Here is a 27,572-nt window from a genome sequence, read left to right on the forward strand (position 1 = left end):
AGGTGATCACATTTTGAAATAAGCTTCTTTGACATTTACCAACTTTTCAAATAAAATATTACTTTCCCTTCCTCTAATGAAACATTTTTAGATCCCTTATTTTTCATCACACAGAAACCCTGTCACAGGATCCCATTCAATGATTAATCATGCTTATTTTGAGTACCACAAAACTGAGTTGCAGAAACCTGGGCCAGGATTGCTGCAGATTACAAAATATTAGGACGTTATACTGTTTCACAAGCCAAATATGTGAAAGGACCCCAAACTAACCCTTATTGATACATTTGCTCATTTCAAACTATGAAATATTCTCTCCTCCCCTTCTAGAAATCTGTGAAATAAAGTGGTAAACATATTCTCTTCAAAAGTGAATGTTAGATTCAGCATTAGAGTTCAGTTTCTAAATGATTATCAGTTGCATAAATATAAAAACACATGATCAAGCAAAATATTTTTAATTAGTAAGCTGATCATAAATAAATCCATGTAAAAGAATTAACAGGATTACAAAGTTGGGTTTCTCCTATGTGATTCAGATTTCTTAATATGTATTATCTACCAGTCAACCTCATTTTAACTGGGCAAAATGATCTATTATTGAATATGCAACACAGCTGGGCAATTCATTGTGTAGTTACATTTTTACATTTTCTTTACAAATGTAACACTTATGTACATTATATATTTTATTTCTACAATTCATGTACTGTATTGAAACTCTGTAGTCCTCACAGGGAAAATGTTGAAGTCTTTTAGTGAATATGAATAATTCCTTTTCAAAAGTAATATAAACAAACACCATATAGCACTGCCCTTGGCACCTCTGCAAGAGTCTGACTCCAGAAAGGTTATCATAATAAATGTAAGAAAAAGGGTTTCATCTAATTTTACGTATCATTAAGAAATATCATCCCACATAGCTACATAAATTCAACAGCTTGCAATAAACAGAGCACCATACTGCTGCACTACTGGAAACGTGTATAAACCAGTTTAAAATGTACTAGTGAACGAGCATCATTACTCCTATCATTTTCAGGTTGAAGCAAATCCGTAAAATTCCTCCGGACGTGTGCATTTTTCCTTTAGCTGAAAAGCTTCTGATACGGTGCTCTGCACTGTATATTGTGAAGAGCAAATGCCTGTTGCTATGTGCTCCTCTCACAGCTAACGTTCGTATCCAAAGTTGGGAATTTTCTTCTTCTTTCTTCCACTTTCACTTACAAATCTGCTGTTGAATATGAAGTAAGAATTCGTAATAAGAGAATGCTGCCTCCGTCCGGTCTTCAACTAAGTGCTGGAAAAAATCTGTTTTGGCGGGACTCTCATCTCTGAAACATAAGAAAATGTATTTAGTCAAAGCACTAAACAAAGTATTGTAAAGACAAGTATAAGCAGGAAGTCCATACATTGCATATTGCTCTTGGAGATCTAGGATTCAACAAAAAACTATTAAGTAGAGTTAAAAGGGAATTTTCCATTGAACGATTTTCTGATGAAAAATGCCCTTTTCCCAAAAAACAAGATGTCCTGTAAGGAAACTTCAGTTTTGCCGGAGGGACAGTTCCTGTCTGCCCTGCTGAAAGGCTGCCAAGGCTGAGCACCCTGACTCTCCACCTCCCTTCCACCTCAGGAGGGTTAGAGGCAGAGAATCAGAGCATACAGCCTTCCCACCACCCTGGGCAAGAGAGATTGAGCACCCCCACTCTCTTGTTCTAGAGAAAGAGAAGGGATGGGGGAGAGGACATTGAGTGGTTACCAGAGCTTGTAAGTAACTGAGGGTATGTCTACACAGCAACTAGATGCCCACAGCTGGTTTGTGCCAGCCGACTCAGGCTGTAGCCCAAGTTCTAGGACCCTGTGAGGTGGGGAGAGTCCCAGAGTTCCAAAGCCTGGAAGTCTACACAGCAATGAAACAGCCCCACAGCCCGAGCCCCGGGAGCCTGAGTTGGCTGGCATGGGTCAACTGCAGGTTTTTCTTTGCTGTGTAGACACACCCTGGATAGTCCAGCTCTCCGCCTCCGCTGGAAGGCCCTTGTCAATTTCACTTTTTGCCTGTGCTCAAATTTTTCGGTTTGCTGACCAAAGTAGTTTTTTTTCTTGAAAGTGTCATATTTTGAATTTATAAAGTCTTGGACAAAAATATTTCAAAAACATGAATTTTTCCGTAGTAAGGGATTTTCATTTTCTGGACAACTCTACTAATAAGGGTATCAGTTTTCCCCAGTAAAAAAATCAAAATTCTTTCCTGTTATAAAAACAGGAGCTCTAGAATCCGGGTTAAAAAATAGGGAGAGAAAAAAAACATTAAAAATCTTTAGCATTAAAAAACAAAATAAAACAAAAGACTCAATAAGAAACAGTTAGGAAAAAAAGGATTTTTGTGGAAGCAGGTGCCATGATTCTGTTGGCAGCAACGGACTTTGATCGGGTTAACTTTTAATATAATTGTCAAGATTATAGTCAGTGCTGACTTATAATCCACAATTTTTTCCCTTCTGCAGGTGGAACAGAGAAAGGAGAGTGAAAGAGGCAATAAGGCCCCAATCCAGAAAACACTTTCAAACACTTCAAGCATAACAGCAGCACCCTTGAAGCTACTGCAAGCTAAAAGCTAAGCAAACTTTTTTGCAGAATCAGGGTCTTAGACTGTAAATTCACTCACAGGCTGTCTCCATCATTTGCACAGCACCTACTGTAATTATGCCCTAATCCTTATTAAGGCCTCAGGATGCTACTGTAATCCAAATAGCAGCAGCTAGGCTAAGAATTAAAGAGGGAATTTCTTGTCTTTTATTAATTTGGGTGACAAAGGTAAGCTCTAGATAAATCAACAGAAATTACTAATAATCATTTCTTTAAATAGTTTTTTATGTATTCAATTTTTAAAGGTGTAAAAAATTTACCCAAGATACAGATATTTCATTCTCAGTTAACCAACAACATCTGAAAAGTAAGAAGTCAAAAGAAATGCTGATATACCCTTTACTACAAGATAGTCGAGCCAACAATGCCACACTAATTTACCTGAACCTCTTGCCCGCATATAAAAAATAAGACCAATATTTGCTTCATAGACAACAGCCAACAGCCAACATTCAATGTAATTTCTCTTGAAAACCTGTCAGACATGGTGTATCTATCATTGTCAGAGATGAAAAATCTACTGAATGGATACAAATACAAGCATTTTATGAGGTCTTGGTTTTTCAAGTAGGCAATAGCTTGAATAGAACAAAGACTTCAGTAAAGTAATTCAGTAGTATGTATAGTAGAATTAGAATACAGGTCACATTTTATATTAAGGTTCCATTTTATAAATAATTTATGAAGGATTAATAAATTATTAAAAATTGTAAACATGTTATAGACATTAGTAGCACATTAGTTATATACATGGTGGTAGGCATACAAAGGTGTTCAAGATGGTTATAAACCATGGTTATAAGCTACTTATTGACCTGTCTGACTACATCTATAACAACCGATTAACAAAATATTAAAACATCCGTTAATAATTTATTAACTCTATAAACCATTTATAAATGGAGCCTTAATATAAAATGAGACTGGAAATTGATTCAGTTACTTTAAGTTATCATGGGGCACATATTGTTTAGTATTTTCATAATAGTAAAATATTTTCATGTCTGAACTTTGACTTGGCACTCTAAAATTAAATGAATTTAAATATTTTGTAAAGCAATCTCTGCAATTAAGACGTCTTTGATACCACAGGGCCTGATCTTGTGAGGTGCTCAGCATCTCCTATTATGTGCTGAGTGCCTTTGCTTCCCACTTATTGCAATAAGAAGCTGAGGGCGCTCAGTATCTCTCAGGATCAGGATTTGAAAGCTGCTATTATGGAATCTAATTCTGTTCCCCAGAGATACATAAAAGATGAGATTACAGAAAGTTTAACTGTAAAAATACTTACTTTATTACTTGAAGAACTGGATTTAAAGGTCTACTGTCTCTAAGCCAGGTTATAAAAGATCGGGCTCTCTCTGAAGAAAGAGTATCTAACTCTGGAAGCTGTGTCTGGTTGAAAAATGTAATTAGAAAAATAAAAGTTTTACAATGTGAAGAAATATAACCTAACAAATTAAAATAAATCATGCTGAAATAAATCAATGGTAGGCTGGAAAAATTACTCTAAAAATAAATTCCATGTAAAGCTCCCCAATCGTGGATGACTGACAAATTAAACAGCCATTCTTTATACATTATGTTTCTGAGTACTGAATGGGTGTAGATATCCATATATATAAGAAAACAATTAGTAAAATAGGTACATGAATAAGAGTTAAAAATGGTTTGGGAGAAGATGGATGTCAGTCATGACATGATCCATAAGGGAAATAGTCCAATCTCATCCTACAAAATCATTTACTATGAATTGTATCACATATGCATTTTCTCTCTGATTAGCCTAAGTGCAAAGATTTCATTCCTAAATAAAATTAATCACTATATTTGAAATACAAGACATTTTAGGAAACAGACCTGTAAAAATAACAGTATGTAAATAAATTTTCTCTTAACTGTATTCACTCCCCCAACCCATGCATGACTGTAACTTCTTCCCCACACAAGTTCCTGAGCATTGTCCTCAGGATTACTTTTACAGCCCTAAAGAGACCCACATACATATAATTACCACAAACTAGCCCTGAACAGCAACCCCAAAAGTTCAACACAAAGATTGGACTCGTCTCTCTAATTGACTGCAGGATCATTGCTGAGCAGCAAAAGATGCTTCATTCTGCCTGAACTGATCATACTGCCTTTGAGGCTTGCTTAGTTTATGGGGCAATTAAGATGGGATAAAAATTCATTTATCGGATTACAGTTTTAAAACTAATTACTGTCCTCTGTAGTAAACGGATAGAATGAATTATATTAAAAAGTTTCACTTACATTTCTGTAATGTCATTCCTTATCATAAATTCATCACCCTCTTTGCTTTTTCACTGAAAATAATAAAGCTATCCTTGCACCATCTGCCTTCCTCTATTAAGATACTACTACCCTTTCTTCATTCAAATCCATCCTTAAAACCCCCTTCTGCTGTGTCACCTACAATTGCCAACTAATTATGGCTGAGTAGAGGGATAGTTAGGACTAGATCACACATGCAAAATAGATTTTAAAAACTTGGACCTAACATTATTGTTATTGTGCTCAATTTCACTCTGACCACTCTGCTGCATGCTTCACTTCTCTTCCCCCCTGCTCCCCCACCAACATCTGTTTTGTGTCCTTCATATGGTAATCTTTAGGGCAGGACCAGTTTTCCTGTGTGTTTCTATAGCAGGCCTGCACAAAATATGGCTCACTGTGTGGCCCGCGACAGGGAATCAAAGGGCTCTGGGCTGCCCGCAGCGGCAGTCTCCCATGTTTAAGAAGGATGAATTCAAACTGGAACAGGTTCAGAGACAGGCTACTAGGATGATCCGAGGAATGGAAAACCTGCCTTATGAAAGGAGACTAATAGAGCTTGGCTAGTTTAGCCTAACCAAAAGAAGGCTGATGGGGGATATGCTTGCTCTTTATAAATATATCAGAGGGATAAATATTAGGGAGGGAGAGGAATTATTTAAGCTTAGTACCAATGTAGACACAAGAACAAATGGGTATAAACTGGACACTAGAAAGTTTAGACTTGAAATTAGACGAAGATTTCTAACCATTAGAGGAGTGAAGTTCTGGAACAGTCTTCCAAGGGGAGTAGTGGGGGCAAAAGACATATCTGGCTTTAAGACTAAGCTTGATAAGTTTATGGAAGGGATGGTATGACGGGATAGCTTAATTTTGGCAACTGATCTTTGATTATCAGCAGATAAGTATGCCCAGTGGTTGTGATGGGATGTTGGATGGGATGGGATCTGAGTTAATGCAGAGAATTCTTTCCTGAGTGCTGGCTGGTGAGTCTTGCCCACATGCTCAGGGTTTAGCTGATCGCCATATTTGGGGTCAGGAAGGAATTTTCCTCCGGGGCAGATTGGCAGAGGCCCTGCAGCGTGGGGCATGGGTCACTTGCTGGTGGATTCTCTGCAGCTTGAGGTCTTCAAACCACAATTTGAAGACTTTAATAACTCGGACATAGGTTAAGGGTTTGTTATAGAAGTGGATGGGTAGGGTTCTGTGGCCTGCTTTGTGCAGGAGATCAGACTAGATGATCATATTGGTCCCTTCTGAACCTAAAGTCTCTGAGTCTAAATCCCAGCCGTGGCCGGGAGTCAAAGGGCTCTGCGCTGCCCGCAGAGGTGGGGAGCCCAGAGCCCTTTAAATCCCAGCCGTGGCAGGAATCAAAGGGCTCCGGGCTGCCTGCAGAGTTTCCCGGCCGCGGCTGAGATTTAAAGGGCTCAGGGCTCCCCGGCGGCTGCAGGCAGCCCAGAGCCCTTTGAATCCCGGCCACGGCTCCAGCAGATGGGCTGGGGCTGGGATTTAAAGGGCTCAGGCTCTCCTCAGCGGCAGGCGCTCTGGGCCCTTTAAATCCCTGCCCCAGCCCTGCAAAGCTCCCGTTTCCCCCAGCCGCTGGAGCCCTGCGCCCTTTAATTTGCCCCCAATTGATTTAAAATCAAGTATCACCCCCCCACCCCCAACCTTCCTTTTTGGCCCACAGCTGTTTTGGTGGGGCGGCGCCGGGGAAGGAGGGTTTGGTTCTGCAGGGCTGGGCGGTGCTGGGGCAGGATGTTTCCGTGGGCCGGGAGGTCCTGGGGGGGGTGTTGGGGTGTTTCCGCGGGGCTGGGGGGTTTCAGCCCTCGGCTGTTTTCTTTGGAGTAATGTGGCCCTCGCCACTTTATCAGTTGTGCAGTCCTGTTCTACAGTAACTAACATTTAGTTCTACCTGAATACAATTCTGTTCAGAACTTTTTGTACAGTACAGTATCTAAATAACGTCCCTCGATCCTCAAAACAAAAAGCTGTTTTCTGACCTTCGGAAATAAAATCTTAGTACTGTCTGAATCAAATACATTTAGGGGGAGATTTTCAAAAGCAGCTCAGGGAATGTCAAGTCCCAGTGACTTTAATGGTTGATGTCCTTGTTAAAACTGACCAAAGCTAGGAAAATTCAGTAAGTAAAGTTTAAATTCAATCCTTTATTATCTATTGTACTGTAAATCTTGTGGACTACACTGAGTTCACAGAATATCAATTCTCCAAACACCACTACTTCAAGAGGGTAAATTATGAATGGAAGAACTCTAATATTAATTCTGGATTCCTTCATTTTTGACAGCTGAGTCAGAATCTCATGATTATTTCAACCTGCTTACGTGAATCCCTTGGTATTTTTGTTTTTAGTGCCTTAGTTAAATTAATTTTACAATTCAAAGAATTTTATGGTGCCCCACATTCTTTAAACATATGTTTAAAAGACTGGACAAAGCTGGCAAATGAGTATTAGCATTATGAATGTAATAAAATAAATCTAATTCAGTTTCATAATTCAATACAGCCAATACAAGGGAGAACATAGATTACTTGGCAATGTATGTATTACATTCCATAACTCACTAAAACACTTACCAGTTTCTGTGGTACAGATGCATAGTTAGGGTATCCGAGCACATCTTTTATGAAGCTATTATCACAGCTTTTCCCAATCCAAATGTAAAATATCTGTAAAGGACAAAAATTAATTTTAACAAAGAAAATGCTTTGCATATATTTTAGAGTATTGAGTTTTCATGTTTTATTTGTTTTGGAGTTTAGTTTTAGAAATTAAATGAAATGTTTTAGTGATTCTGACTTGTTTTGGGGTTAAAATGTTTAGAATGATATTTTTCTGGTTCTGCGAGGTTTCATATAATATCTGATAACTTCATACAGAATTTGATAATTCTTCCGAGGAACTAAAGTTATCAGAATACATTTCTAATTCAAACAACCTGATATGCAGCAACAGCAGTAGTTTCAATAAAATGGTCTCCTACTGACAAAGTTTCATATAGTTGCCTTATTAATCAATTGGCACCATCTACAGTTACATCATTAAATAGCATCTAAGCAACTACAGTAAGTACAAACACTTTTTGAAAACTTTTTTGAAATTAAAGAAGTATTCTCAAATTATTCCGAGTAAGCAGGTCAATACTTGTGACATTTGCAGGAAAATGCTGCTTCATGCTGAACACTTTAAATATACAGGGTTCAAATTTCTTCATTTCCAGATAACAAGACTAAAATATACTTTCTTATAGTACTTTAGTAGAAAACTATTTTCTTCAATTGTGTTTGTAGCCCTGCTTTCAATGACACAAGTGTGAGCATACATGATTTGTTAGATTGGGACCTTGGTGCATTCAGTTCAAAACAACGAACACCATTAAGGAAACAATTGAAAAAGAAAGCCTTAAGTTTCAGGAAGTACAATTTAAACTAACATTGATTGGTATACATGCAGAGTAATATGAAAAATTAATCTTACAAATGTTAATATCCATGCTTGTTTAAGAAATTTATCACAAAACTAGATATTTCAGTCATTTGCAAATTCAATGCTGACATTCAAGTTTCTCATTTGAGACATTAATTTAGAATCCTGCAGTAACTAAGGTTGATTCACTAAGAATATTGGTACTATGAGTTAGCTGCAATTAAAAGTCTGAAGTGAAACACATTTGTCCTATTCATATCAGATAAAAGCTACTGAAACAGGTAGCTTACTGATCCACAATCCATAAGAAAAGCTCCCTCTCTTGTCAGCTTCTCTGCAGATAACTTCTGAAGAGGAGGTTGAGGAACAACCCTGTCGTTAACATGTATTGCACCCTGTAATAATAAAGAGTTACAGAAAACCTATTATATAAAACAGGACATATAATCAGCAGCTTCAAGCGTAACTAGTTTTTAAGAAAACAGAAAAGAGACTTTTAAGTGTAGTTTTCTAGTTATATCTTGCAGAGAGTCTCATTTAATCTTAGTTCCTTCTAATGTGAATTACTAAAACTAATGCCAAGTGATCTTTCTTCAATATAGATCAAGAGATGATTATGTAAGTGGTAATATAATTTATGTGTTACAAATATACATATTTTGTTAAGTGGATTCTCATCATGCAACTTCTAAGCCTAAAAATAAGCCAAGAAACCTAACCTCTGATATCTAATGAAAATAAGTTACAAACAGCCATGGCAAAAGCACCACAGATTGTCTGCCACCATCGTCCTATCTTACAGAAACATTATTAGAGCACAACAATCTACAATTCTACTCTACAGAGTGTACAACATTGCCATCCCCAGAAAGCAGAAATCCCCCTTTTGTCATAATCATGACTGGCATATAGGTTAAAGCAGCTAACAAGGCCCTCAGACAAATCTTGGGCCTTGGCTACACAGTTCTGAAAGGGCGTAATTGACCAAACTGTCCTGCATTTTCAAATTTTTTGTGTCAGTTTCTGCTTTAAACAACAGGGAGGTTGTTTAAAAGCCTATCTGCAGCTGAGGAGGAATACAATTGCCAGGCCTTACAAATGTTGGGTCACCCTACTGGTGACTGTGTGCCACAATGCTGAAGATCTATTTTAAGGACACATGGACCTTTCTGCATAGAAGAATTTGGAAATTTACATAAGTGATTACATGCCCACATCTGGACTGAATTATGATAATTATATTCAAAAAATGTAGCACTGATTTAAAAAGTCCACAGAAATACAATACAACTCATTAGGTGGTCTTGTGGGATTTGTACATAAAAAGAAAATGAGAATTATAGGATGTAGCCTGGAAGAAGAAGAGCTAGAAGAGACTTCGCTGCACACAATTATGATGAGCATCAAGAAAGCTGATCCTTGAAACTCAAAGGAAATTTAAAAACAACTACAGGAAACACTGATTTAGGCAAAATGTAATCAACCTATGGTATTCATGGTTATAGAGGTCATCAAGAAACAGTATAGTCACATTTTAAAAGTTATACAATAACACTATTAACACAGTAGCTATGCAAAGCAAGACAATAAAGGAAACAATCTGATTCTTCAGGGCCAAATCCGTTTTCACATGTGCATGCATCAATCGGCACAAGGACATAAGGTGATCCTCCGCAAAGATCAGGAAAGACTTTTTTCTCCAGCTTATAAACTGACTAGGTGCATTATATTTATCTTGATCCTTGAACAATGGGCCTGTCCTGTTGTCGGTCCAAACTATCTTAAGTTTTTCCCTGCTCAAATGACTTTCTTAATGACCCATAAGCAGGAGCTGTGACCAGGGCCGGTACAAGGATGTTTTGCACCCTAGGTGAAACTTCCACCTTGCGGCCTCCCCCCCCCCACCCCGCCATGAGGCACTCCCCACCCTCCGCCCTGAGGCACCCCCGCGCCCTAGCTCACCCCTGCTCCACGCACGAGCACCCCGTCGCTACCTCACTTCTCCCACCTCCCAGGCTTGCGGCGCCAATCAGCTTAGGGGCAGGGGTGAGCTGGGGCTGGGAGTTCCCCTGCATGCTGCCCCCCCCCTTACTTGCTGCAGGTGGCCCTCCCCGCGCTCCCCTGCCCCAGCTCCCTCCGCCTAAATGCCAACGGCGACCTGGGTGGCTGAACATCTGGCCGCTGCGGTCGCTGCCGAAGAAAAGGGCGCCCCCCAAATCCTAGTGCCCTAGGCGACCGCCTAGGTCGCCTAAATGGTTGCACTGGCCCTGGCTGTGACATGTCATAAATTATGAAAACATGACATCACTATAATGAACAAAGAAAAACTGGGATTAACTGGTTTGAAAGGGCCCTCTTTTTGGCTGTTTCTAATATAGCTTAACTCTGCAAGGTTTCCTTTAAAAAAGACGGTTACTCACCTTTGTAACTGTTGTTCTTCGAGATGTGTTGCTCATATCCATTCCAGTTAGGTGTGTGCGCGCCGTGTGCATGTTCGTCGGAGAAACTTTTACCCTAGCAACACTCGGCAGGTCGGCTGGGCGCCCCCTGGAGTGGCGCCGCTATGGCGCCTAATATATACCCCGGCCGACCCGGCCACCCTTCAGTTCCTTCTTGCCAGCTACTCCGACAGTGGGGAAGGAGGGTGGGTTTGGAATGGATATGAGAAACACATCTCGAAAAACAACAGTTACAAAGGTGAGTAACCGTCTTTTCTTCTTCAAGTGATTGCTCATATGCATTCCAGTTAGGTGATTCCCAAGCCTTACCTAGGCGGTGGGGTTGGAGTGAGATGTGGCGGTATGAAGAACCGCTGCGCCAAAGGCTGCATCATCTCTAGATTGCTGGACCAGCGCATAGTGCGAGGTGAAGGTGTGGACCGATGACCAGGTCGCTGCACGGCATATCTCCTGGATAGGCACGCGTGCCAGGAAGGCGGTTGATGATGCTTGAGCTCTAGTAGAGTGCGCCGTAAGGTGGCCCAAAGGGACATGAGCTAGGTCATAGCATGTGCGAATACATGCGGTCACCCAGGAGGAGATCCTCTGGGAAGAGACTGGCAGGCCTTTCATCCGTTCCGCGACCGCCACAAACAGTTGGGGAGACTTTCGGAACGGCTTTGTACGCTCAATGTAGAAGGCGAGTGCCCTGCGTACATCTAAGGAGTGTAGCTGCTGCTCCCGCCGAGAAGAGTGGGGCTTTGGAAAGAAGTCCGGGAGGAAGATGTCCTGGTTGGTGTGGAAGGCAGACACAACCTTAGGGAGGAACGCCGGATGAGGGCGCAGCTGTACCTTGTCTTCATGGAAAACAGTATATGAGGGGTCCACCGTGAGAGCTCTTAGTTCGGAGACCCGCCTGGCCGATGTAATGGCCACCAGAAACACTGTTTTCCACGATAGGTACAGGAGCGAGCAAGTCGCTAGCGGCTCAAATGGCGGGAGCATGAGCCTGATTAGGACCAAGTTAAGATCCCAGGTAGGGGCAGGGCGACGTACGGGGGGATAGAGACGCTCTAGGCCCCTAATGAACTGAGACACCAAGGGGTGGGAGAACACGGAGCGGTCGCCCTCGCCTGGCCGGAAAGTGGATATGGCTGCTAAGTGCACCTTCAGAGAGGATGTCGCCAGGCCCTGCTGCTTAAGGTACCAGAGGTAGTCTAGGACCGTGGGGATCGAGGCATCCGAAGGAGTAACGCCCTGAGTTGCGCACCAGCAAGAGAAGCGTTTCCACTTTGCCAAGTACGTGAAGCGGGTGGAAGGCTTCCTGCTGCTGAGGAGAACATACTGAACCGGCGCGGAACAGCTCAACTCTGCTGCGTTTAGCCATGCAGGAGCCACGCCGTGAGGTGGAGAGCTCGCAGGTCTGGGTGACGAAGCCTGCCGTGGTCTTGTGTGATCAGGTCCGGGAGGAGAGGGAGGGGAACTGGGGTGTCTATGGACAGATCTAGCAGGGTGGTGAACCAGTGCTGTCTGGGCCACGCAGGTGTGATCAGGATCAGATGCGTTTTGTCCCTGCGGAGCCTCAACAGGACCTTGTGAACCAGGGGAAACGGAGGGAAGGCATACAACAGGTGGTGCCTCCACGACAGTAGGAATGCGTCCGTGATCGACCCCGGGGAGAGACCCTGAAAAGAGCAGAACTCCTAGCACTTCCTGTTCGAGCGGGAGGCGAACAGGTCTATGCGGGGAAATCCCCACCTCCGGAAGAGTGAATGGACGACGTCCGGTCTTATTGACCACTCGTGACATAGAAAGGACCGGCTGAGCCGATCTGCCAAAGCGTTCCAGACCCCCGGAAGAAAGGACGCCACCAGATCTATCGACTGGGCTATACAGAAGTCCCAGAGTTGAATGGCCTCCTGACACAGGGGAGACGAACAGGTCCCTCCTTGCTTGTTGATGTAGTACATGGCCATTGTGTTGTCCGTGAACACCGAAACACAACGGCCGCGCAGATGTTGTTGAAACGCCTGGCAGGCAAGGCGGACTGCCCTCAACTCGCGGACGTTTATATGGAGTGTTAGCTCCTGGGACGACCAAAGGCCCTGGGTACGCTGGTGACCTAGGTGGGCCCCCCAACCGAGGGATGACGCATCCGTCATTAAGGTCATCGATGGTGGCTGTGGATGGAATGGCATCCCTGCACATACCAGGGATGGAGTTAGCCACCAATCGAGGGAGCAGAAAGGGCTGGGGGGGAACTGTCACCAGGACGTCTATAGGGTCCCTGCCGGGGCGGAAGACCGAATGGAGCCACGTTTGGAAGGGTCTCATGTGGAGCCTGGCATACTTTGTCACATAAGTACATACGGCATATGCCCCAGGAGTCCGAGACAGGTGCGAGCTGAGGTGATCGGGGAGGCCTGTAAGCTTTGTATGATCGATACGATCGCTTGGAAGCGGGGCTGAGGCAAGTAGGCCCTGGCTTGAGTGGAGTCCAGTGTTGCCCCTATGAAGTCCAGCCTCTGCGTGGGGACCAGCGTGGACTTCTCGGTGTTGAGGAGTAGTCCCAACCGGGAGAATAGGTCCGTAACTACATTGACGTGCTGCCGTACCTGAGACTGAGAGGACCCCTTGAGGAGCCAGTCGTCCAGATACGGGAACACATGTATCTGTTGCCGGCGGAGGTGGGCAGCAATGACGGCCATGCACTTCGCAAACACCCTCGGGGCCGTGGAGAGGCCGAAGGGGAGGACTGTGAATTGGAAGTGCTGGTGGTTGGCCATAAAGCGAAGGTACTTCCTGTGCGGTGGAAAGATGGCAATATGGAAGTACGCATCCTTCATGTTGAGGGCGGCATACCAGTCTCCAGGATCCAGTGATGAGATAATCGTTCCCAGGGAGACCAGGCGGAACTTCAGCTTGAGCATCCATTTGTTGAGTCCGCGCACGTCTAGGACTGGTCTGAGGCCTTCCTTGGACTTGGAGATCAGAAAATATTGGGAATAAAACCCCTTTCCTCTCTCGTCTAAAGATACCTCCTCTATAGCTCCCGCAGCGAGGAGAGATTGGACCTCCTGTAGGAGGGCTTGCTCGTGAGAGGGGTCCCTGAAGAGGGACCGGGAAGGGGGGCGGGAGGGTGGTGATGAAGCAAATTGGAGGTGGTATCCCTGCTTCACTGTGCACAGAACCCAAAGATCTGATGTTAATTGGGACCACGCCGGGAGGAAGTGGGAGAGGCGGTTGGAGAAGGGAGGGAGAGGATCCTGTTCTGAGGCTGGTACGCCGTCCTCGGGCGCACCTTCAAAAATTGGCCTTGGGGCCCGGTGGTGCCTTAGAGGGTCCCTGGCTTTGGCCTCCTTGGGAACTGGACTGGCGTCTGCGGCCTCCCCGCCAGCGCCTTCTATTGAGGTCCTGCTTCTGGCGAGGTGGAAAATACGGGCGGTGAGTTTGGGGCCTGAAGAGTCTACGCTGGGTTACGGGGGTATGCATCCCCAGCGAGCGCATGACGACTCTGTTATCCTTCAGGCTCTGCAGCCTGGTATCAGCCTTCTCTGAGAACAAACCCTTGCCATCAAAGGGTAAGTCCTGGATGGTGTACTGCAGTTCCGTAGGCAGGTTAGAGACCTGGAGCCAGGAGATGCGCCTCATGGTAATCCCCGAGGCCAAGGTTCTGGCTGCCGAGTCGGCCGCGTCCAGGGAGGCCTGGAGAGATGTCCTGGCCACTTTCTTGCCCTCCTCCAGAAATGCATTGAACTCCTGGCGTGAGTCTGGGGGTAGCAGCTCGGAGAACCTACCCACTTCAGCCCAAGTGTTGTAGTTATATCGGCTCAGTAGAGCCTGTTGGTTGGCAACACGGAGCTGTAGGGCCCCCGCTGAGTATGCCTTACGACCCAGGAGATCCATTTGTCTGGCCTCTTTGGACTTCGGGGCCGGTGCCTGCTGGCCATATCGTTCCCTTTCGTTGACCGACTGGACAACTGAGGAGGGAGGAGGATGGACGTACAAGTACTCGTACCCCTGAGAGGGTACCATGTACTTTCTCTCAACTCCCTTTGCCGTCGGTGGAATGGAGGCTGGAGACTGCCAGAGGGTGCCGGCAGTGGCCTGGATGGTCTTAATGAACAGCAGCGCGACCCGGGTGGGAGCATCAGCGGTGAGGATGCTCACCACGGGGTCCTCGACTTCCGGGACCTCCTCGACTGGGAGGCTGGTGTTGAGGGCCACTCTGTGCAGGGGGTCCTGATGGGCCCTGAGGTCTATCGGCGGGGGCCCTGATGATGAGGTCCCTGCCACAGCCTCATCCGGTGAAGAAGAGGAGGATACCCCGGGAATGAGGGGTCTTGGACGGCCTCCTGCTCCTGGGACGGTTCCTGCTCCAGCTGCCCCGGGGAGTCTGGAGGATGTGTGACTTGCTCTTCCGACTCAACTGCGGGGGGGCGGGAAATGGTGGCCTCTGGTGCCTGATGTTCTGAGGCAGCAGAGCGGGTCTGGACCAGAGGAGCACCATGGGCTTGGTGGTACGCCCAGGGTGTCCAGAAGGACAACTGCTGAGGTCCCATGTCCTGCGGCCGAGAGTCCTGGAACACCCCCACCGGTACCTCTGTATCCCGGTCCCGGTCGTAGTAGCTGTCCGCCTGGGAGGATGCGGACGTGTGTCTGGACGGCCAAGGGGGAGCAGAAAAACCTGGAGCCGAAGTCCTGACCGATCTTAGAATATCAGGGTTGGAAGGGACCTCAGGAGGTCATCTAGTGCAACCCCCTGCTCAAAGCAGGACCAAGCCCCAGACAGATTTTTGCCCCAGATCCCTAAATGGCCCCCTCAAGGACTGAGCTCACAACCCTGGGGTTTAGCAGGCCAATGCTTGAAACCCGGTGAGCCAGGCATGAGCTCCGACGAACGTGCACGCGGCGCGCACACACCTAACTGGAATGCATATGAGCAATCACTCGAAGAAGAACATGTTGTTAGGACAATAAGAATAAAAAATAAACAAAGCAACTACTTGGTAAATATTTTGAACTGAGGAAATACCCTGGTAAACCCACAGTATGCAGAATGAAATATTTAAATTAACTTCTGCCAGTGAACAAAAATACCAGACTGTTTTAAAAATATAGTTCTGCAAGAGACAAGTGGGTTAAAATCCTTTGGCACCAGGAACTGGATTTCCCAATGAGATGTGCTGATGTGTTTGCATTAACACTAAACAGCTTAACATACAAATATGCTGACTATAGGTGTTTCAGTGTCCGTAGCAAAAGAAACAAAAAACTTGGATTGGCTTGCTTAAAGAAACTGTAAGACAGTTAACTGGGTGCGTGAAGTGCCAGAAACACCTATTAATTCATACACCAGAGTAAAGTAAACTTAGCTTAGTTTAGCTTCCTTAAAGTCATTAATCAAACTCTGAAATAGCACTGGTCAAAACAGCTTGTAAGAAATTTGTCAGCTGAACTAGTCAGATTCAATGACCATATAAAAATAGTTACTATGTAATGCTCTTTAAAATACTTAAGAATATTCCCAAACAAATAAAACTTTTAAACTAGAGTTAAGGATGTAAATTCATAAATGGCAAACATTTATTGTGGCATTAGTTATTAAAATGCAGACTTTATGGTTCTGCTAGCATGGTTAACTTTGATCCTGAGTAATGCCCATTCTTTTAACTAAAAGTTCCGTTACTTACAATCATCATACCTCATCTACATTTTCACAGTCAACAAAAAACCTTAATGTTTTTGTACATGTAGTTTTAAAAGAATCCCACTCACCTCACACGCAAACCAACATCCCATTTAATTCATACAAAATGAAAAAGCAGCTAAATATTTATCATTCCACTATGAGCCAAATAACTTCATCCACATGTATATACAAATTAGAACTCCTCAGCATATCTACTTTATTGATCCTTCCCACACGGCTAAAAGAACATACCTCTAGTAACAGACCTAATGGATATTATCTGCTCTTCTCTATATAAACTGATGATGACAAGGTACCACAATCACTGAGACAAACCTTTGGAGGTTTTTTTTAATCTATTGTATTTTACCATGGCAAGCACAGAAGAAGTAAATATTTAAAATTACACCCAAAACTTTTAAAGGAACTGCTGGCAACACTATAGTAGGTTCAATAGATATTCTATTTTATTCAGAATTAAATAATTTATTCCATAAGAAATGGTTTCATACTGTACCTCATTGGTCAATCGGTCTATTCTGTACAAGTTGGGATGTATCATTTTCATCAGATGAACAAGAGGCTGACTCTTTATCTGGCACATGGCATATATACGATCATCCAAGCGAGTGCTAGTGCCAGTTCTAAATGCTTTCTGTAAGAAAGTATGTTGATTTAAGGCACCTTTTATGTTTTGTATTGCTTTTAAACAAAATAGAGGTAAAATGTTGGTTTGACACTGGCCAAAAAAAAAAACCCGTTATGAATCTCACAGATACACAGTTGGCAAAAACTTACTTAATTTTTCAAAAGCAAACATTGGCATTAAAATATTCCAAAGTATCCAACAAATCAAGTTTAACCTGAATGGCAAATCTGATGCATTTTAAAGAGTCAAAAAAAAGAATTAGACATTTACTTGGATAATAAGATTATATCCAAATTTACAGTAGTAAGATTAACAAATAACCAAAAGTTTTGGCTGGGACATAAATCCTCATGTTTCTAGACACAAACCAGCCTCTACCAAATGAAGCTTAGAAAGACTTTCCTTGAGGACAAGGTAATCCATAAATTATCTTCTGCATGATTTCTTGCAATTTTCTTTGAAGCAGTTGGCATTGGCCACTGTTAGAGACAGGACATTGGACTAAATGGAATGGTCTGATCCAGTAGGGCAATGCCTATGTTCAGTCAGAAGCCTCTGCAACAATAGAGTCAGACCCTGCTGGATCTGTATCTTTTCTGCTCCAACATGAATTTAAAGTATTCTAATTCTTTGGTATGTCATGTTTCTCAAATATTTCCACTGTCCTTTCTGTACCCCACTGGGCTTCTAAATGAGAAACAAGTATTTTTCTGTTAATCTCCCCAATTGCTGTTACTTTTAAAGCAATGTCATGTACGTGTCTTTCATATGAACTGACAGTGCTAAAAGATCCAATTTTGTTACCCTTGTTTGTTAGGCTTCCAGGGTAGCCTTAATCACTGTCCTATGTTGGTCCTGGGCTTGTGGCTATCTGTGAACCCCAAAGGAGATAAAAGCTTACAAGTCTCTGATTTGAAGAAATTCCACTTTACTATTTAATTTTAATTTTACAGAGAGACCCTTTGTTTGGAAAATGTTGTGCAGACTATGCAAGCTTTAAATATGAACATCTCTCAACTTAAGCCAAGATCTGTTGTTGGGATCAGGGCCGAAGAAAGTGCTCTGTCTACCTCCACCCTTTAAATGAGATTTTGCTTTTGTTTTAAAATGAAAAACTTTCAAAAGTAAACATTTTAAAGTGTTTGTAAACCTAGTGCAATATTAAGCATTTCTTTGAAATGAAACTCTACTTAAACACATAATGTTAACTTTCATCTTCAGTTTCTCTTTAATCACATGTGAGACTGACATCTGATGTTACCCATTTCTCTTTAGAGGTCTACGGTATTGGTCACACATGTTTGAGAGTATTTAATTTTTTTGATTGAAATTGAGAAAAAAGAAATAAATTGCTTCTAGACAGAATTTCAAGCAACACTGATTCAATCCCAAATTTTAGAAATGTTAACGGTTACAACATTGATTTTCTAGTTTTTGTTATGAAATGAAAATGTAAATAAAATTTATATGAAATACTGAATTTCAAAAAAGGGTGAACTGAAAATTTTAGTCAGGAACTGATGACATATCATTAGCTACATCTTTTTCATGCAAATAAATTCTTCAACAATTTATGTACAAGGATACTTTCCCCAAAAATAAAGTGGATAGCTCACAATAATTTAACAAAAGGGTCTATAACAAGAGGGGAAAGAAGCTAGACTATGAATCAATGTTTACAGCCTGCCTTAAAGCTGACGACTTAAAGAAAAACACTGCTTTGTATTTGATGTCCAACATGAACAACAGTATATTATAGAGTACCTGTTTGAGAAGAGCCAAAACATATAAAGGAAACAGTCTGAGGGAATTTGGTGCTATCAGTGTGGATTGCTGCAGGTTTGAGGCAGTTGAGATATATGCTGACAATGAATCTACCACAGCATTCACTAAGGCATCTCTTGCGTCTGAAAGACTTGATGAAACTGAGCGATCTACAGCTGCAGAATCAAAAGTAAACAAATAAATAAAAGCCTTAATTGCTGAATCTTATTAAAAGCAGTCATGAGAAATATTAAAAAAAAAAGGTATGATTCTAAGAAGTGTATTGTAAGATTTAAAAAATAGATATGCTAGTGAATTTTTATCGGGAGCAAATAAATTGCAGCTTCCTGTACGAAAAAACACCTTGGTAAGACAAAAGAAGCAGTCCAATGCAGCTACTCTCTTTGTTCGCTAGGTCCCTATTCCTGGAGATCTACAATATTGGGGAAATACAGAATAATTAAGAACAGAGCAATTAATCCTCGGTTATGTTCCAGCTTTGACACTGTGATAAGAAAAAGAATATTGATTCAGAAGCAGTCCATAGAAAAAAAGAACACTCTGTGCTACATAACAATGGTAAGGAAGTGGCAAACAGCTGATGGTCATTGCTTCTGGGTGAAAGGAAAAAATGAAGATGTCTGTCAAAAACAAAGTTATGACAACTGTTTCTAATAAACCATACATTAAATTTCATGCGTTGAAAGACTGCCATTGTAGGTCTCATGCCACTTTAAAAAGTGACTAATGCCAACTTCAGCAGAAGCTTCTCCCTTGATCCTCTGCAGTTTGGACCAAATGTCTTTGAATGAGAAATCTGAGAAATGTTTATCTTTTCTGTTTATTTTTAAAGGCTATCTGCACTTCAAATGCTGCTCAATATTCCCATTTACTGCATATTACAGGTCTCATTTTGTACTCAGAAATCTTTCATAATTCTAAAAATCATATTATACAACCAGAAAGAGTTTTAGGATCCTTATGACTCACAGCCCTTAGCCTCCTAAGGGCCTATCTACACTTAAAGTGCAAAAGCAGCCCAGCTGTGCCAGAAAAGACCAGACAGAGAAGCAAACTGGAGAACAGGGAGTGGAAGGACTGTGAGGGATGTTTAGGGGGAATAGGAGGGAGAAGCCGATCGCAATGCCTGGAGTGTGGAGCTGAGTTTAGCTAGCCCACAGGACAGGGGGCTTTGTAGGTCATGGCAAAACATGGGACTGCTGGGAGATCTGCTTTTCTAGTAAGAGAAATGTTGATCTGTTTTGCTAAAGCAGCTACAGTTAAACTTTTCCTTTATTGCAATGCCAGGGCCGTAAATATGTTTTGGTTGTAGGAAGCCATCTACAAACTGAATGTGAATTTAGCATCTATAAAAGTGAAGTGCTATTAGTTTCTCCCAATACAATTTATTTAGTAGACCATTAGTATGGAACACAGTACATACTAGAGCAGGGTAGTCAATAGACCAGGGGTCGGCAACCTTTCAGAAGTGGTGTGCCAAGTCTTCATTTATTCACTCTAATTTAAGGTTTCAGGTGCCAGTAATACATTAACTTTTTAGAAGGTCTCTCTCTCTAAGTCTATAATATATAACTCAACTATTGTTGTATGTAAAGTAAATAAGGTTTTTAAAATGTTTAAGAAGCTTCAATTAAAATGCAGATCTTATCAGTTTAGCGCAATCCTTGCCCTTGCTCTTCCTTGCAGAGTTTTCCAGTGTCTGGCACGTATTTGGATACTTTAAGCTGCACACAGGCTTCTAAGCGATCAGAACACTGGTGGACCGGGGCCCCCGGGCCCTGAAAATTCCTGGAGCCCGGGCACCACGGGTCCATACAACTCACCACTCCTGTCTTCCTCTGCTACAGGCTTCTCATGTCACCTTGGGCCAGTCATTCAGCCTGTTTGGATATGTCTGCGCTGCTATAAACAGCCAGCAGCTGGCTCTGGCTCACGGAGCTGAAAAGAGTGATGTAGATGCTCAGGCTCTGAGATCCCAGAAAAGGTCTCGCAGCAGCTACATTGCTAATTTTAGCCCTGCAAGCCTGAGTCAGCTGACCTAGGCTGAGACTTGGTGTGGTGAGTTTTTTATCACGGTGTGGATGTCTCCTTTGTGCCTTAGTTTTCCTTCTGTACAATGGGAACAACTGCCTTGCCCCGCATGACTGCTGGGAGGCTAAGTGTCTTAAAAATAATGAATTGCTTAGATACTGCAATGATAGGGGCCAGATAAGCCAGAGAATCCAGGGACGGATGGGACCACCTGCTTGTTTAGCCTCATCTCCTGCATGTCATAAGTCATCAGCAACTGAAATTAGACCAGGAGTTACAGCCACAGCTACAGAAGGAAGTTCAGAGTGCCACTGAAAATCAGCTTGCATGCCATAGGTTGCTGACCCCTGCAACAGATGGACTGTGGCCAAATCCAAACTACCAGACACCTTTGAACAGACCCCAAAATCTATTTACATACTATTATTGTTATTTTTTTTAAATGATTTTCCCTGGAGCATGGACCTTGACAAGAAATGTGGATCTCAACAAAAAACACACGCACTCAAAAAAAAAAAACAACTGACTACCTTTATACTACAGGGTCACACTTGGTTTCCTCTGTAGGCCAAGCTATATACCCCACAGTGAGAGAGAGCAGCATATGAAGCTGCTACCTGCAACGTGCAGATAGCAGCATGGGATGCCTTCTGCAATTTGGTATAGTGAGGGGCAATGAGAACTGGAGGGAAGCAGAGAGGGAGTTATGGGGCTTATGGATACCTCCCCAGCCCTTGCATTGAGAGCTCCCTTGTTCTTCACACTTCAGAAACTGAACCTGGGCTCCCTCCTCCACACTCCACCCTTTCTGGATCCCTGATTCCCCCATCGTCACTTCATCCTTCCAGCTGCTTCTGCCTCCCTCTCTGGATCCCCACTTTTCCTTCAGCATGCCGCACAAAAGCTCTCTCTCCAGGGCTCTCATTTCTGTTAGACTAGGTCTACAATAGCAACCCTTCACCCATATATGAATACCAGTATGCTATAATGGCAAAACACACCTACGGTGGATGCAGCTATACGAGCTTTGTACCAGTATAATAAAGTCATTCCTCAAAAGGAAAAAAAAAAAGCTATATGGTAAAAGTGCAGTTTTGCTGGTATAGCTGTGTCCACACTAGGGGCTTCTGCTGCACACTTATTTGCACTCCTGACCAGAGCTATAGACTAGCGGAAGTCAGTAGTATAGACATGGTCCTAGCCTAGACTCCAGGACACAGTCAATCTCCCCAGACAGCAAGTTATGCTGCTGCTGCTGTTGACATGTATGGACAGCAGCACCAGAGATCATCATCTGTCTGCTACACCAGACAATCTGGGGGCCATGCTTTTTCTCTGAATCAATTTTCTTTTTTCAATTTTCACCAATAAAAGGTTCTACTCTCTGATGCCTAGAACATTCCCTGACACTCTGGAAGTGACTAAATATTTATGTTACATACAAACATAGAAATAGCAGGAGGCAGAAAGCATTAGTTATCCAACATCACCCTGGCAGAGTGAAGACACCAATAATAAATCTGCATACAATATATTATCATATTATAGTTTTATTATTGTTACATAGCTATAATATAGTACCATAGCGCCTGATTTTCAGAAATACTGAACACCCACAAGTCCAAATGAAGTAAATGGGAAGAGATTCTCACTTCCATTCCTCAGGAAAAATGTGTGCAGACTACCAAAGTCACTGAACATTCTAATGACGCTTGCCCATGGTGGCATCAAAACAGCAGCAGCAGACACTCTGCTGGGAATGCCTGGGAGCTGCCACTGCAGCTGTGGTGGAAGAAGGAGAGAGAGAACCAGGCTGGGCTTCCTACAGTGAAAACTACTCCTCTTTTCTTGGACCTAGCATATGGGCCCAGCTCCCCAGGACACCATACAAAGCCAGAGCTCCCCCAGTTGCCCTGGGGAGGAAAGGCCAAGTCAGTCTCTCCCAATCCTGCTCCTGGGGTACCATATCAGCAAAAGCCTCCCACTTCCACAGTAAGGAAGAGAATACCAAATTGGGCTGATCCTTACTGCCATCTGGACCCAGCACATGGACCCAGCAACCAACTCCCCACCCCACTGGGATAACAGCCTTCTTCTGCTGTCAGCTCACATGGTAAATCTGTAAATCAAGGAACAATGATAAAAGGTTCAAGGTACAAGCCCTGATGATGACAGCAATGTTACTGCTGTACAAAACATACATAACAAAATTGGTTTTTGCCTTTGTCCTTGAAAAACACTGGGAAGTTACATTAAAAGAACATTTTGGTCAAGGACTCAAAAATAAGGACATATCAGATGTACAGCTAGCTATGCATCCATAATTTGGTTCTCTGGTATGTATGCGTTATGATCTCATACTATTTCTTCCTCGAGCATCCCTGCCTCACTCAGTGCACAGTTTGGATGTACACTGGGCCAAATTAAGGTTGCGCGGGAATACATAAATCTGGCAATTCTTAACTGACGTTATTTTAATGTAGTTTTTTATGTAACATGCTATGGTGCAGCACACTTTATAGCTTCTGTAAGCTCCATTCCACCCACTAGCTCTGCTGCCATCCTCCCATCCCCTCCCTTCAGGGACTCCCTTGAAATCCACCCAATCTCCCCTCTGATCTGTGCGCCCCCTCCTTATATACCAGAGTCCATATTCTCACCCAAGGACAGGGGCTCATGTACTCCCTACTGCCCCCATTCCAAAGATCTCCATTCTCCTGCAATGGCTGTGGCTGTGTGTAAGCCCCAATTTCCTCTTTCGCACCCATCCACCACAAACAAGCATTCTCCCCTGCCGCAGGTTCTATGTGCACCCCATTCTCTTCAGGCCTTAACCAAGGTCTCCTATTCCCAACATTCCCCTGATGCTAAGGGCTCTGTGCCCTCCCTCACCCCATAACAGGGTCCACCCCAATTCCCCTCCCTCATGCCATGAGATGTGTGCACACCACCATTCCATCCATGCTTGTTCCTCCCCCTACTTATTATTTGTTTGGGATATAAGTCATTTAGGGTGTTAACATAGTGAACTCTTTTGGGAAGATGGACAGAGATGAAATAAGAATATTATTATGCAGGAAGGTGTTAGGGCTACTATCAACTAGTTGTTTGATCTACAGACAATTGCAGAGGTATTTGAAGCTATAGCTGTGCTAAATAGATAGCAGAGGCTCCATGCAGCCTTCTTTTCTCCCAAAATCAACATGGTTTTGGCTACTGATGCCTAGAACATTCCCTAAAATATTAGAGTTGATCAGATGCAGCACTCACAAGTTATTGTGTTACAAATGAACACACACAGATGTGCCATCAAGTTGAGCATAAGGGGTTTTTGCAAACCTGGCCAATGACATATTTGATCACTTACTGCCATACTCACCCATGTTTGCTAAGAGGCAGACAGCTGCTTGTACATCTGCTCCTGCATACACATCAGCCAGTGAAGTGACTACGGGCAAGCAAAGCGTGTGCACTCGAATTCTCCGTTCACCTACACCAAAATGATGAATAAATTAATAATTCAATATGCACAGATAGGAAAGAGGCAATTGATATTGTTTACTGCATTCCTTCTCTCATCCCAGACTCTTCTGCTCTACCGCTGACATCAGTCCTGATTCCCACAATTGTTCCTTTCTTCCATCTCATCTATGATATCTTTTACATGCTGTTCACTATGCATGAAATCTCCTAATCCGACTTCATAAAACTAACACCCTCTTTACATTCAAATCCTCCCTAGAAAACTTACTTTCATAATGTAATGACCAAGTTGAGTTCATAACAATTTATGAACCAAAGTTATTTACCAGAAACTAGATTTTCCAGAGGTGCCTATGTATATTCCCACTCCTCGAATCCTTGGAACCTTCAGAAAAACTTTGCTCTTTTGGTCTTCACAAGCAATTTATACTCACACCAGTCCTTTGGATCTCATCAGTGGTAATATACAGAGGCTCCTGAAGAAGAGATTTAGGACACACTCCAGAGGAAGGAGCAACTTATTTTCTCTATATCTGTCTTTTAAACCATACAGTCTTTGTGGCAGGAGCTATATTTGGGCCAGATTATGCCACCTGTACTCAAATTTAGTATCCAATTCCACAAGAAGCTCAACTGACTTCAATGGGACTATTCACAGAGCAAAAATGTCAGTATTCAGCTCCTAGTGAACTATACAGTGGTAAGCACATTATTGGTGATAAATAATAATAATGTAATTGTAAATTAATTTTCACTTCCTGAGATTCCATTTTATTTTACCTGAATTAGATTTAATATGGAAAAAAAATTCTAACTTGCAACAAAGTTTACAGCCACGGATCCTGGAAAGACTTACATGTGTGCTTAATTGTACATGGCTGAAGTAGTACCACTGACTTCAACAGGGAGTTGAAGTGCATTAAGTTAAGCATGTGAGTGAAACTTTGCAGGATTGGTTCCTATATGTTAAGACATTTCAAGCTTAGCATAAAAATGTCAAAAGTATTAACTAGGCTGTCTTGGTAGTAAGACAATGTACTGTCATGAGCAAGAAAGAAATCTGCACTCAGTCTGATGGTTCAATTAAGAACATGACTAACTGTCCTCTGCATGAGTCATTAACCAGCAAGAGCATTTATTTCAGTGCAAGATGAACTGCCTTAAAAAAGAAAATAAATTGCAACAAGATAGGGAAGAGAAATCACGAACTAATGGGAGGGAACATACCTAAGAGGTCATAGAATTAAGTACAGAAATAAATACTACTGCTTCAAAAATATCAGCTGGATTTATTTTGAGGAGAAATAAGACAATAAATTGTTGATTGTTTTCCAGTTACCTTTGCTGGAAGTATACAAAAGAGCAGTCTGAAAACACACCAGAGATGTATCTGTTAGACTTTCCTCGATGGACATCTGTACTGCAAATCCAGCATCAGGATTGACATTGGCAAGTGACAGCAAGTCAGTAGATCGCACAAAAAAATTCCCATGGAAAGTATGTATTGAAAGACCTAGAAGCAGATGAGATAATTTAAAATATGGAGAGTGGCAACATAAAAAAACCTAACTTCCATAATCAGATCTTTTTAAAAACCAAAAGTCTCCAATTTTATTTAGAAAAGGGTAATGAAAGTTAATTTTTCTAAATACTAATGCAAATTTATCAATGACTGCATAACTACAATATATAATGGTAAGAAACTGAAGGATAATCTCATAAAATTCATGTTAACATCCATTTTTGAATACTGTTTATAAACAAACTACTGCCCTGACTGCCAACATTTAAACTTGAAGTGATGGACAAGAAAAATTAGACTCTAATCCTGCAAACTCTTATGCAAATGATCAGAGGGGTAGCCATGTTAGTCTGGATCTGCAAAAGCAGCAAAGAGTCCTGTGGCACCTTATAGACTAACAGACGTATTGGAGCACGAGCTTTCGTGGGTGAATACCCACTTCATCGGATGCAAATGATTAACTTCAAGCAGTCTCATGGAACTATTCTCATGCTTGAAGTTAATCACATAAGTGGATGCTGGAGCAAGACCTAAGTCTGTATATTTATTTTTGCATTAACATTTGCTCTAACTTTCTATTAAATGCCTTCTCCAAAATATAACTTGTTGCAGTATCCCCACATTGCTTTTGTTTTTTCTTTTCTAAAGGCTCTTTGACGCTCCCTCCCTTCCCCTGTCCCACCTCCCCCTAGCCGTGCCAAAGCTTCTGGAAAAGTTGAGGGTGGATGAGTGAGCATCTCCCTAGAATTGCTTTGTGATGGAGCTCCACTACTAGGGAGATAGCTCAGAGCTGTCAGAAGAACCGTTCTATGCTTCTCAGCCTAAGAGGTGACACTGTATGGAAAGGTACGGAAGATGATGGTCAAAACCAAAACAGATGCTGCCAGACATTCAAAAAAATTCATAGTAGATCAGTGTCCACAAGAATCAAGTCTAGAAGTCATAAGTAAAGCCAATTTGGTCAGAGAAAATTACAATCAGAGTTATAAATGTAATTAACACTTCAAGCAAAGACAAATACCACCAGTGAAATAAATAACAGGAGATTATTTTTGGCCGTAAAGGCTGATGAATACTTTGACTATGCAAAGATGTTGAACTTACAAGCCTGTACAGCTAAAGAAGAAATCATAGACCCAGTTCTTATAAAACCATGCACCATGTCTCTCACAATCTAATTTTAAAAGGGGACGGTCTAGGTGTATTAGAGACTAGCACTCAATGAATTAAATGTGTCTACACATACTATGTACCAGAATTGACTATTAGAATATTTTTTTACACTGGGTAAGCAAAAATATTGTATAAGTTTTGCTGTTCTCCTGCATTTACAGTTAATTAGTAGTGAAATCTGATTGAAGCAGAGCAAGAAGAAAGGAATGTATATCGCAGCAACAAATTACTTACCATGCATTTAGAAACCAGTCACTTACGAGAATCATTCAAAATCAGGACATACATCACCAAGTTCAGTAAAATAAATTACATAAAATCGAAGCGTTCCTAATTTTAACACTCTGGAATTTAACATTAGTTACAAATGTTCACTGAGCATTTTGTAAATTTCTACAGAATACAGTCGT

The 27,572-nt window shown here is 42.3% G+C and overlaps 1 protein-coding gene across 4 annotated transcripts in view; it reads right to left on the reverse strand.

Moving 5' to 3' along the window:
* Nucleotides 1-442: 442 nt before the first annotated feature.
* SEC24B (SEC24 homolog B, COPII coat complex component) overlaps nt 443-27,572 on the reverse strand; it is a 95,517-nt gene continuing 68,387 nt past the window's right edge. For all 4 annotated transcript variants that reach the window (XM_050946742.1, XM_050946741.1, XM_050946743.1 and 1 more), the window contains 8 exons: nt 25,807-25,980; nt 24,364-24,474; nt 18,933-19,108; nt 17,037-17,174; nt 8,680-8,784; nt 7,540-7,632; nt 3,941-4,044; nt 443-1,334 (listed from right to left, as the gene is read on the reverse strand). In XM_050946742.1, coding sequence (XP_050802699.1) covers nt 1,220-1,334; nt 3,941-4,044; nt 7,540-7,632; nt 8,680-8,784; nt 17,037-17,174; nt 18,933-19,108; nt 24,364-24,474; nt 25,807-25,980 — 1,016 coding nt within the window. In that variant the 3' untranslated portion in view covers nt 443-1,219. The remainder of the gene's footprint in view (nt 1,335-3,940; nt 4,045-7,539; nt 7,633-8,679; nt 8,785-17,036; nt 17,175-18,932; nt 19,109-24,363; nt 24,475-25,806; nt 25,981-27,572) is intronic.

The sequence above is a fragment of the Gopherus flavomarginatus genome, chromosome 3 (assembly GCF_025201925.1).
Source record: "Gopherus flavomarginatus isolate rGopFla2 chromosome 3, rGopFla2.mat.asm, whole genome shotgun sequence".
Taxonomy (NCBI): domain Eukaryota; kingdom Metazoa; phylum Chordata; order Testudines; family Testudinidae; genus Gopherus; species Gopherus flavomarginatus.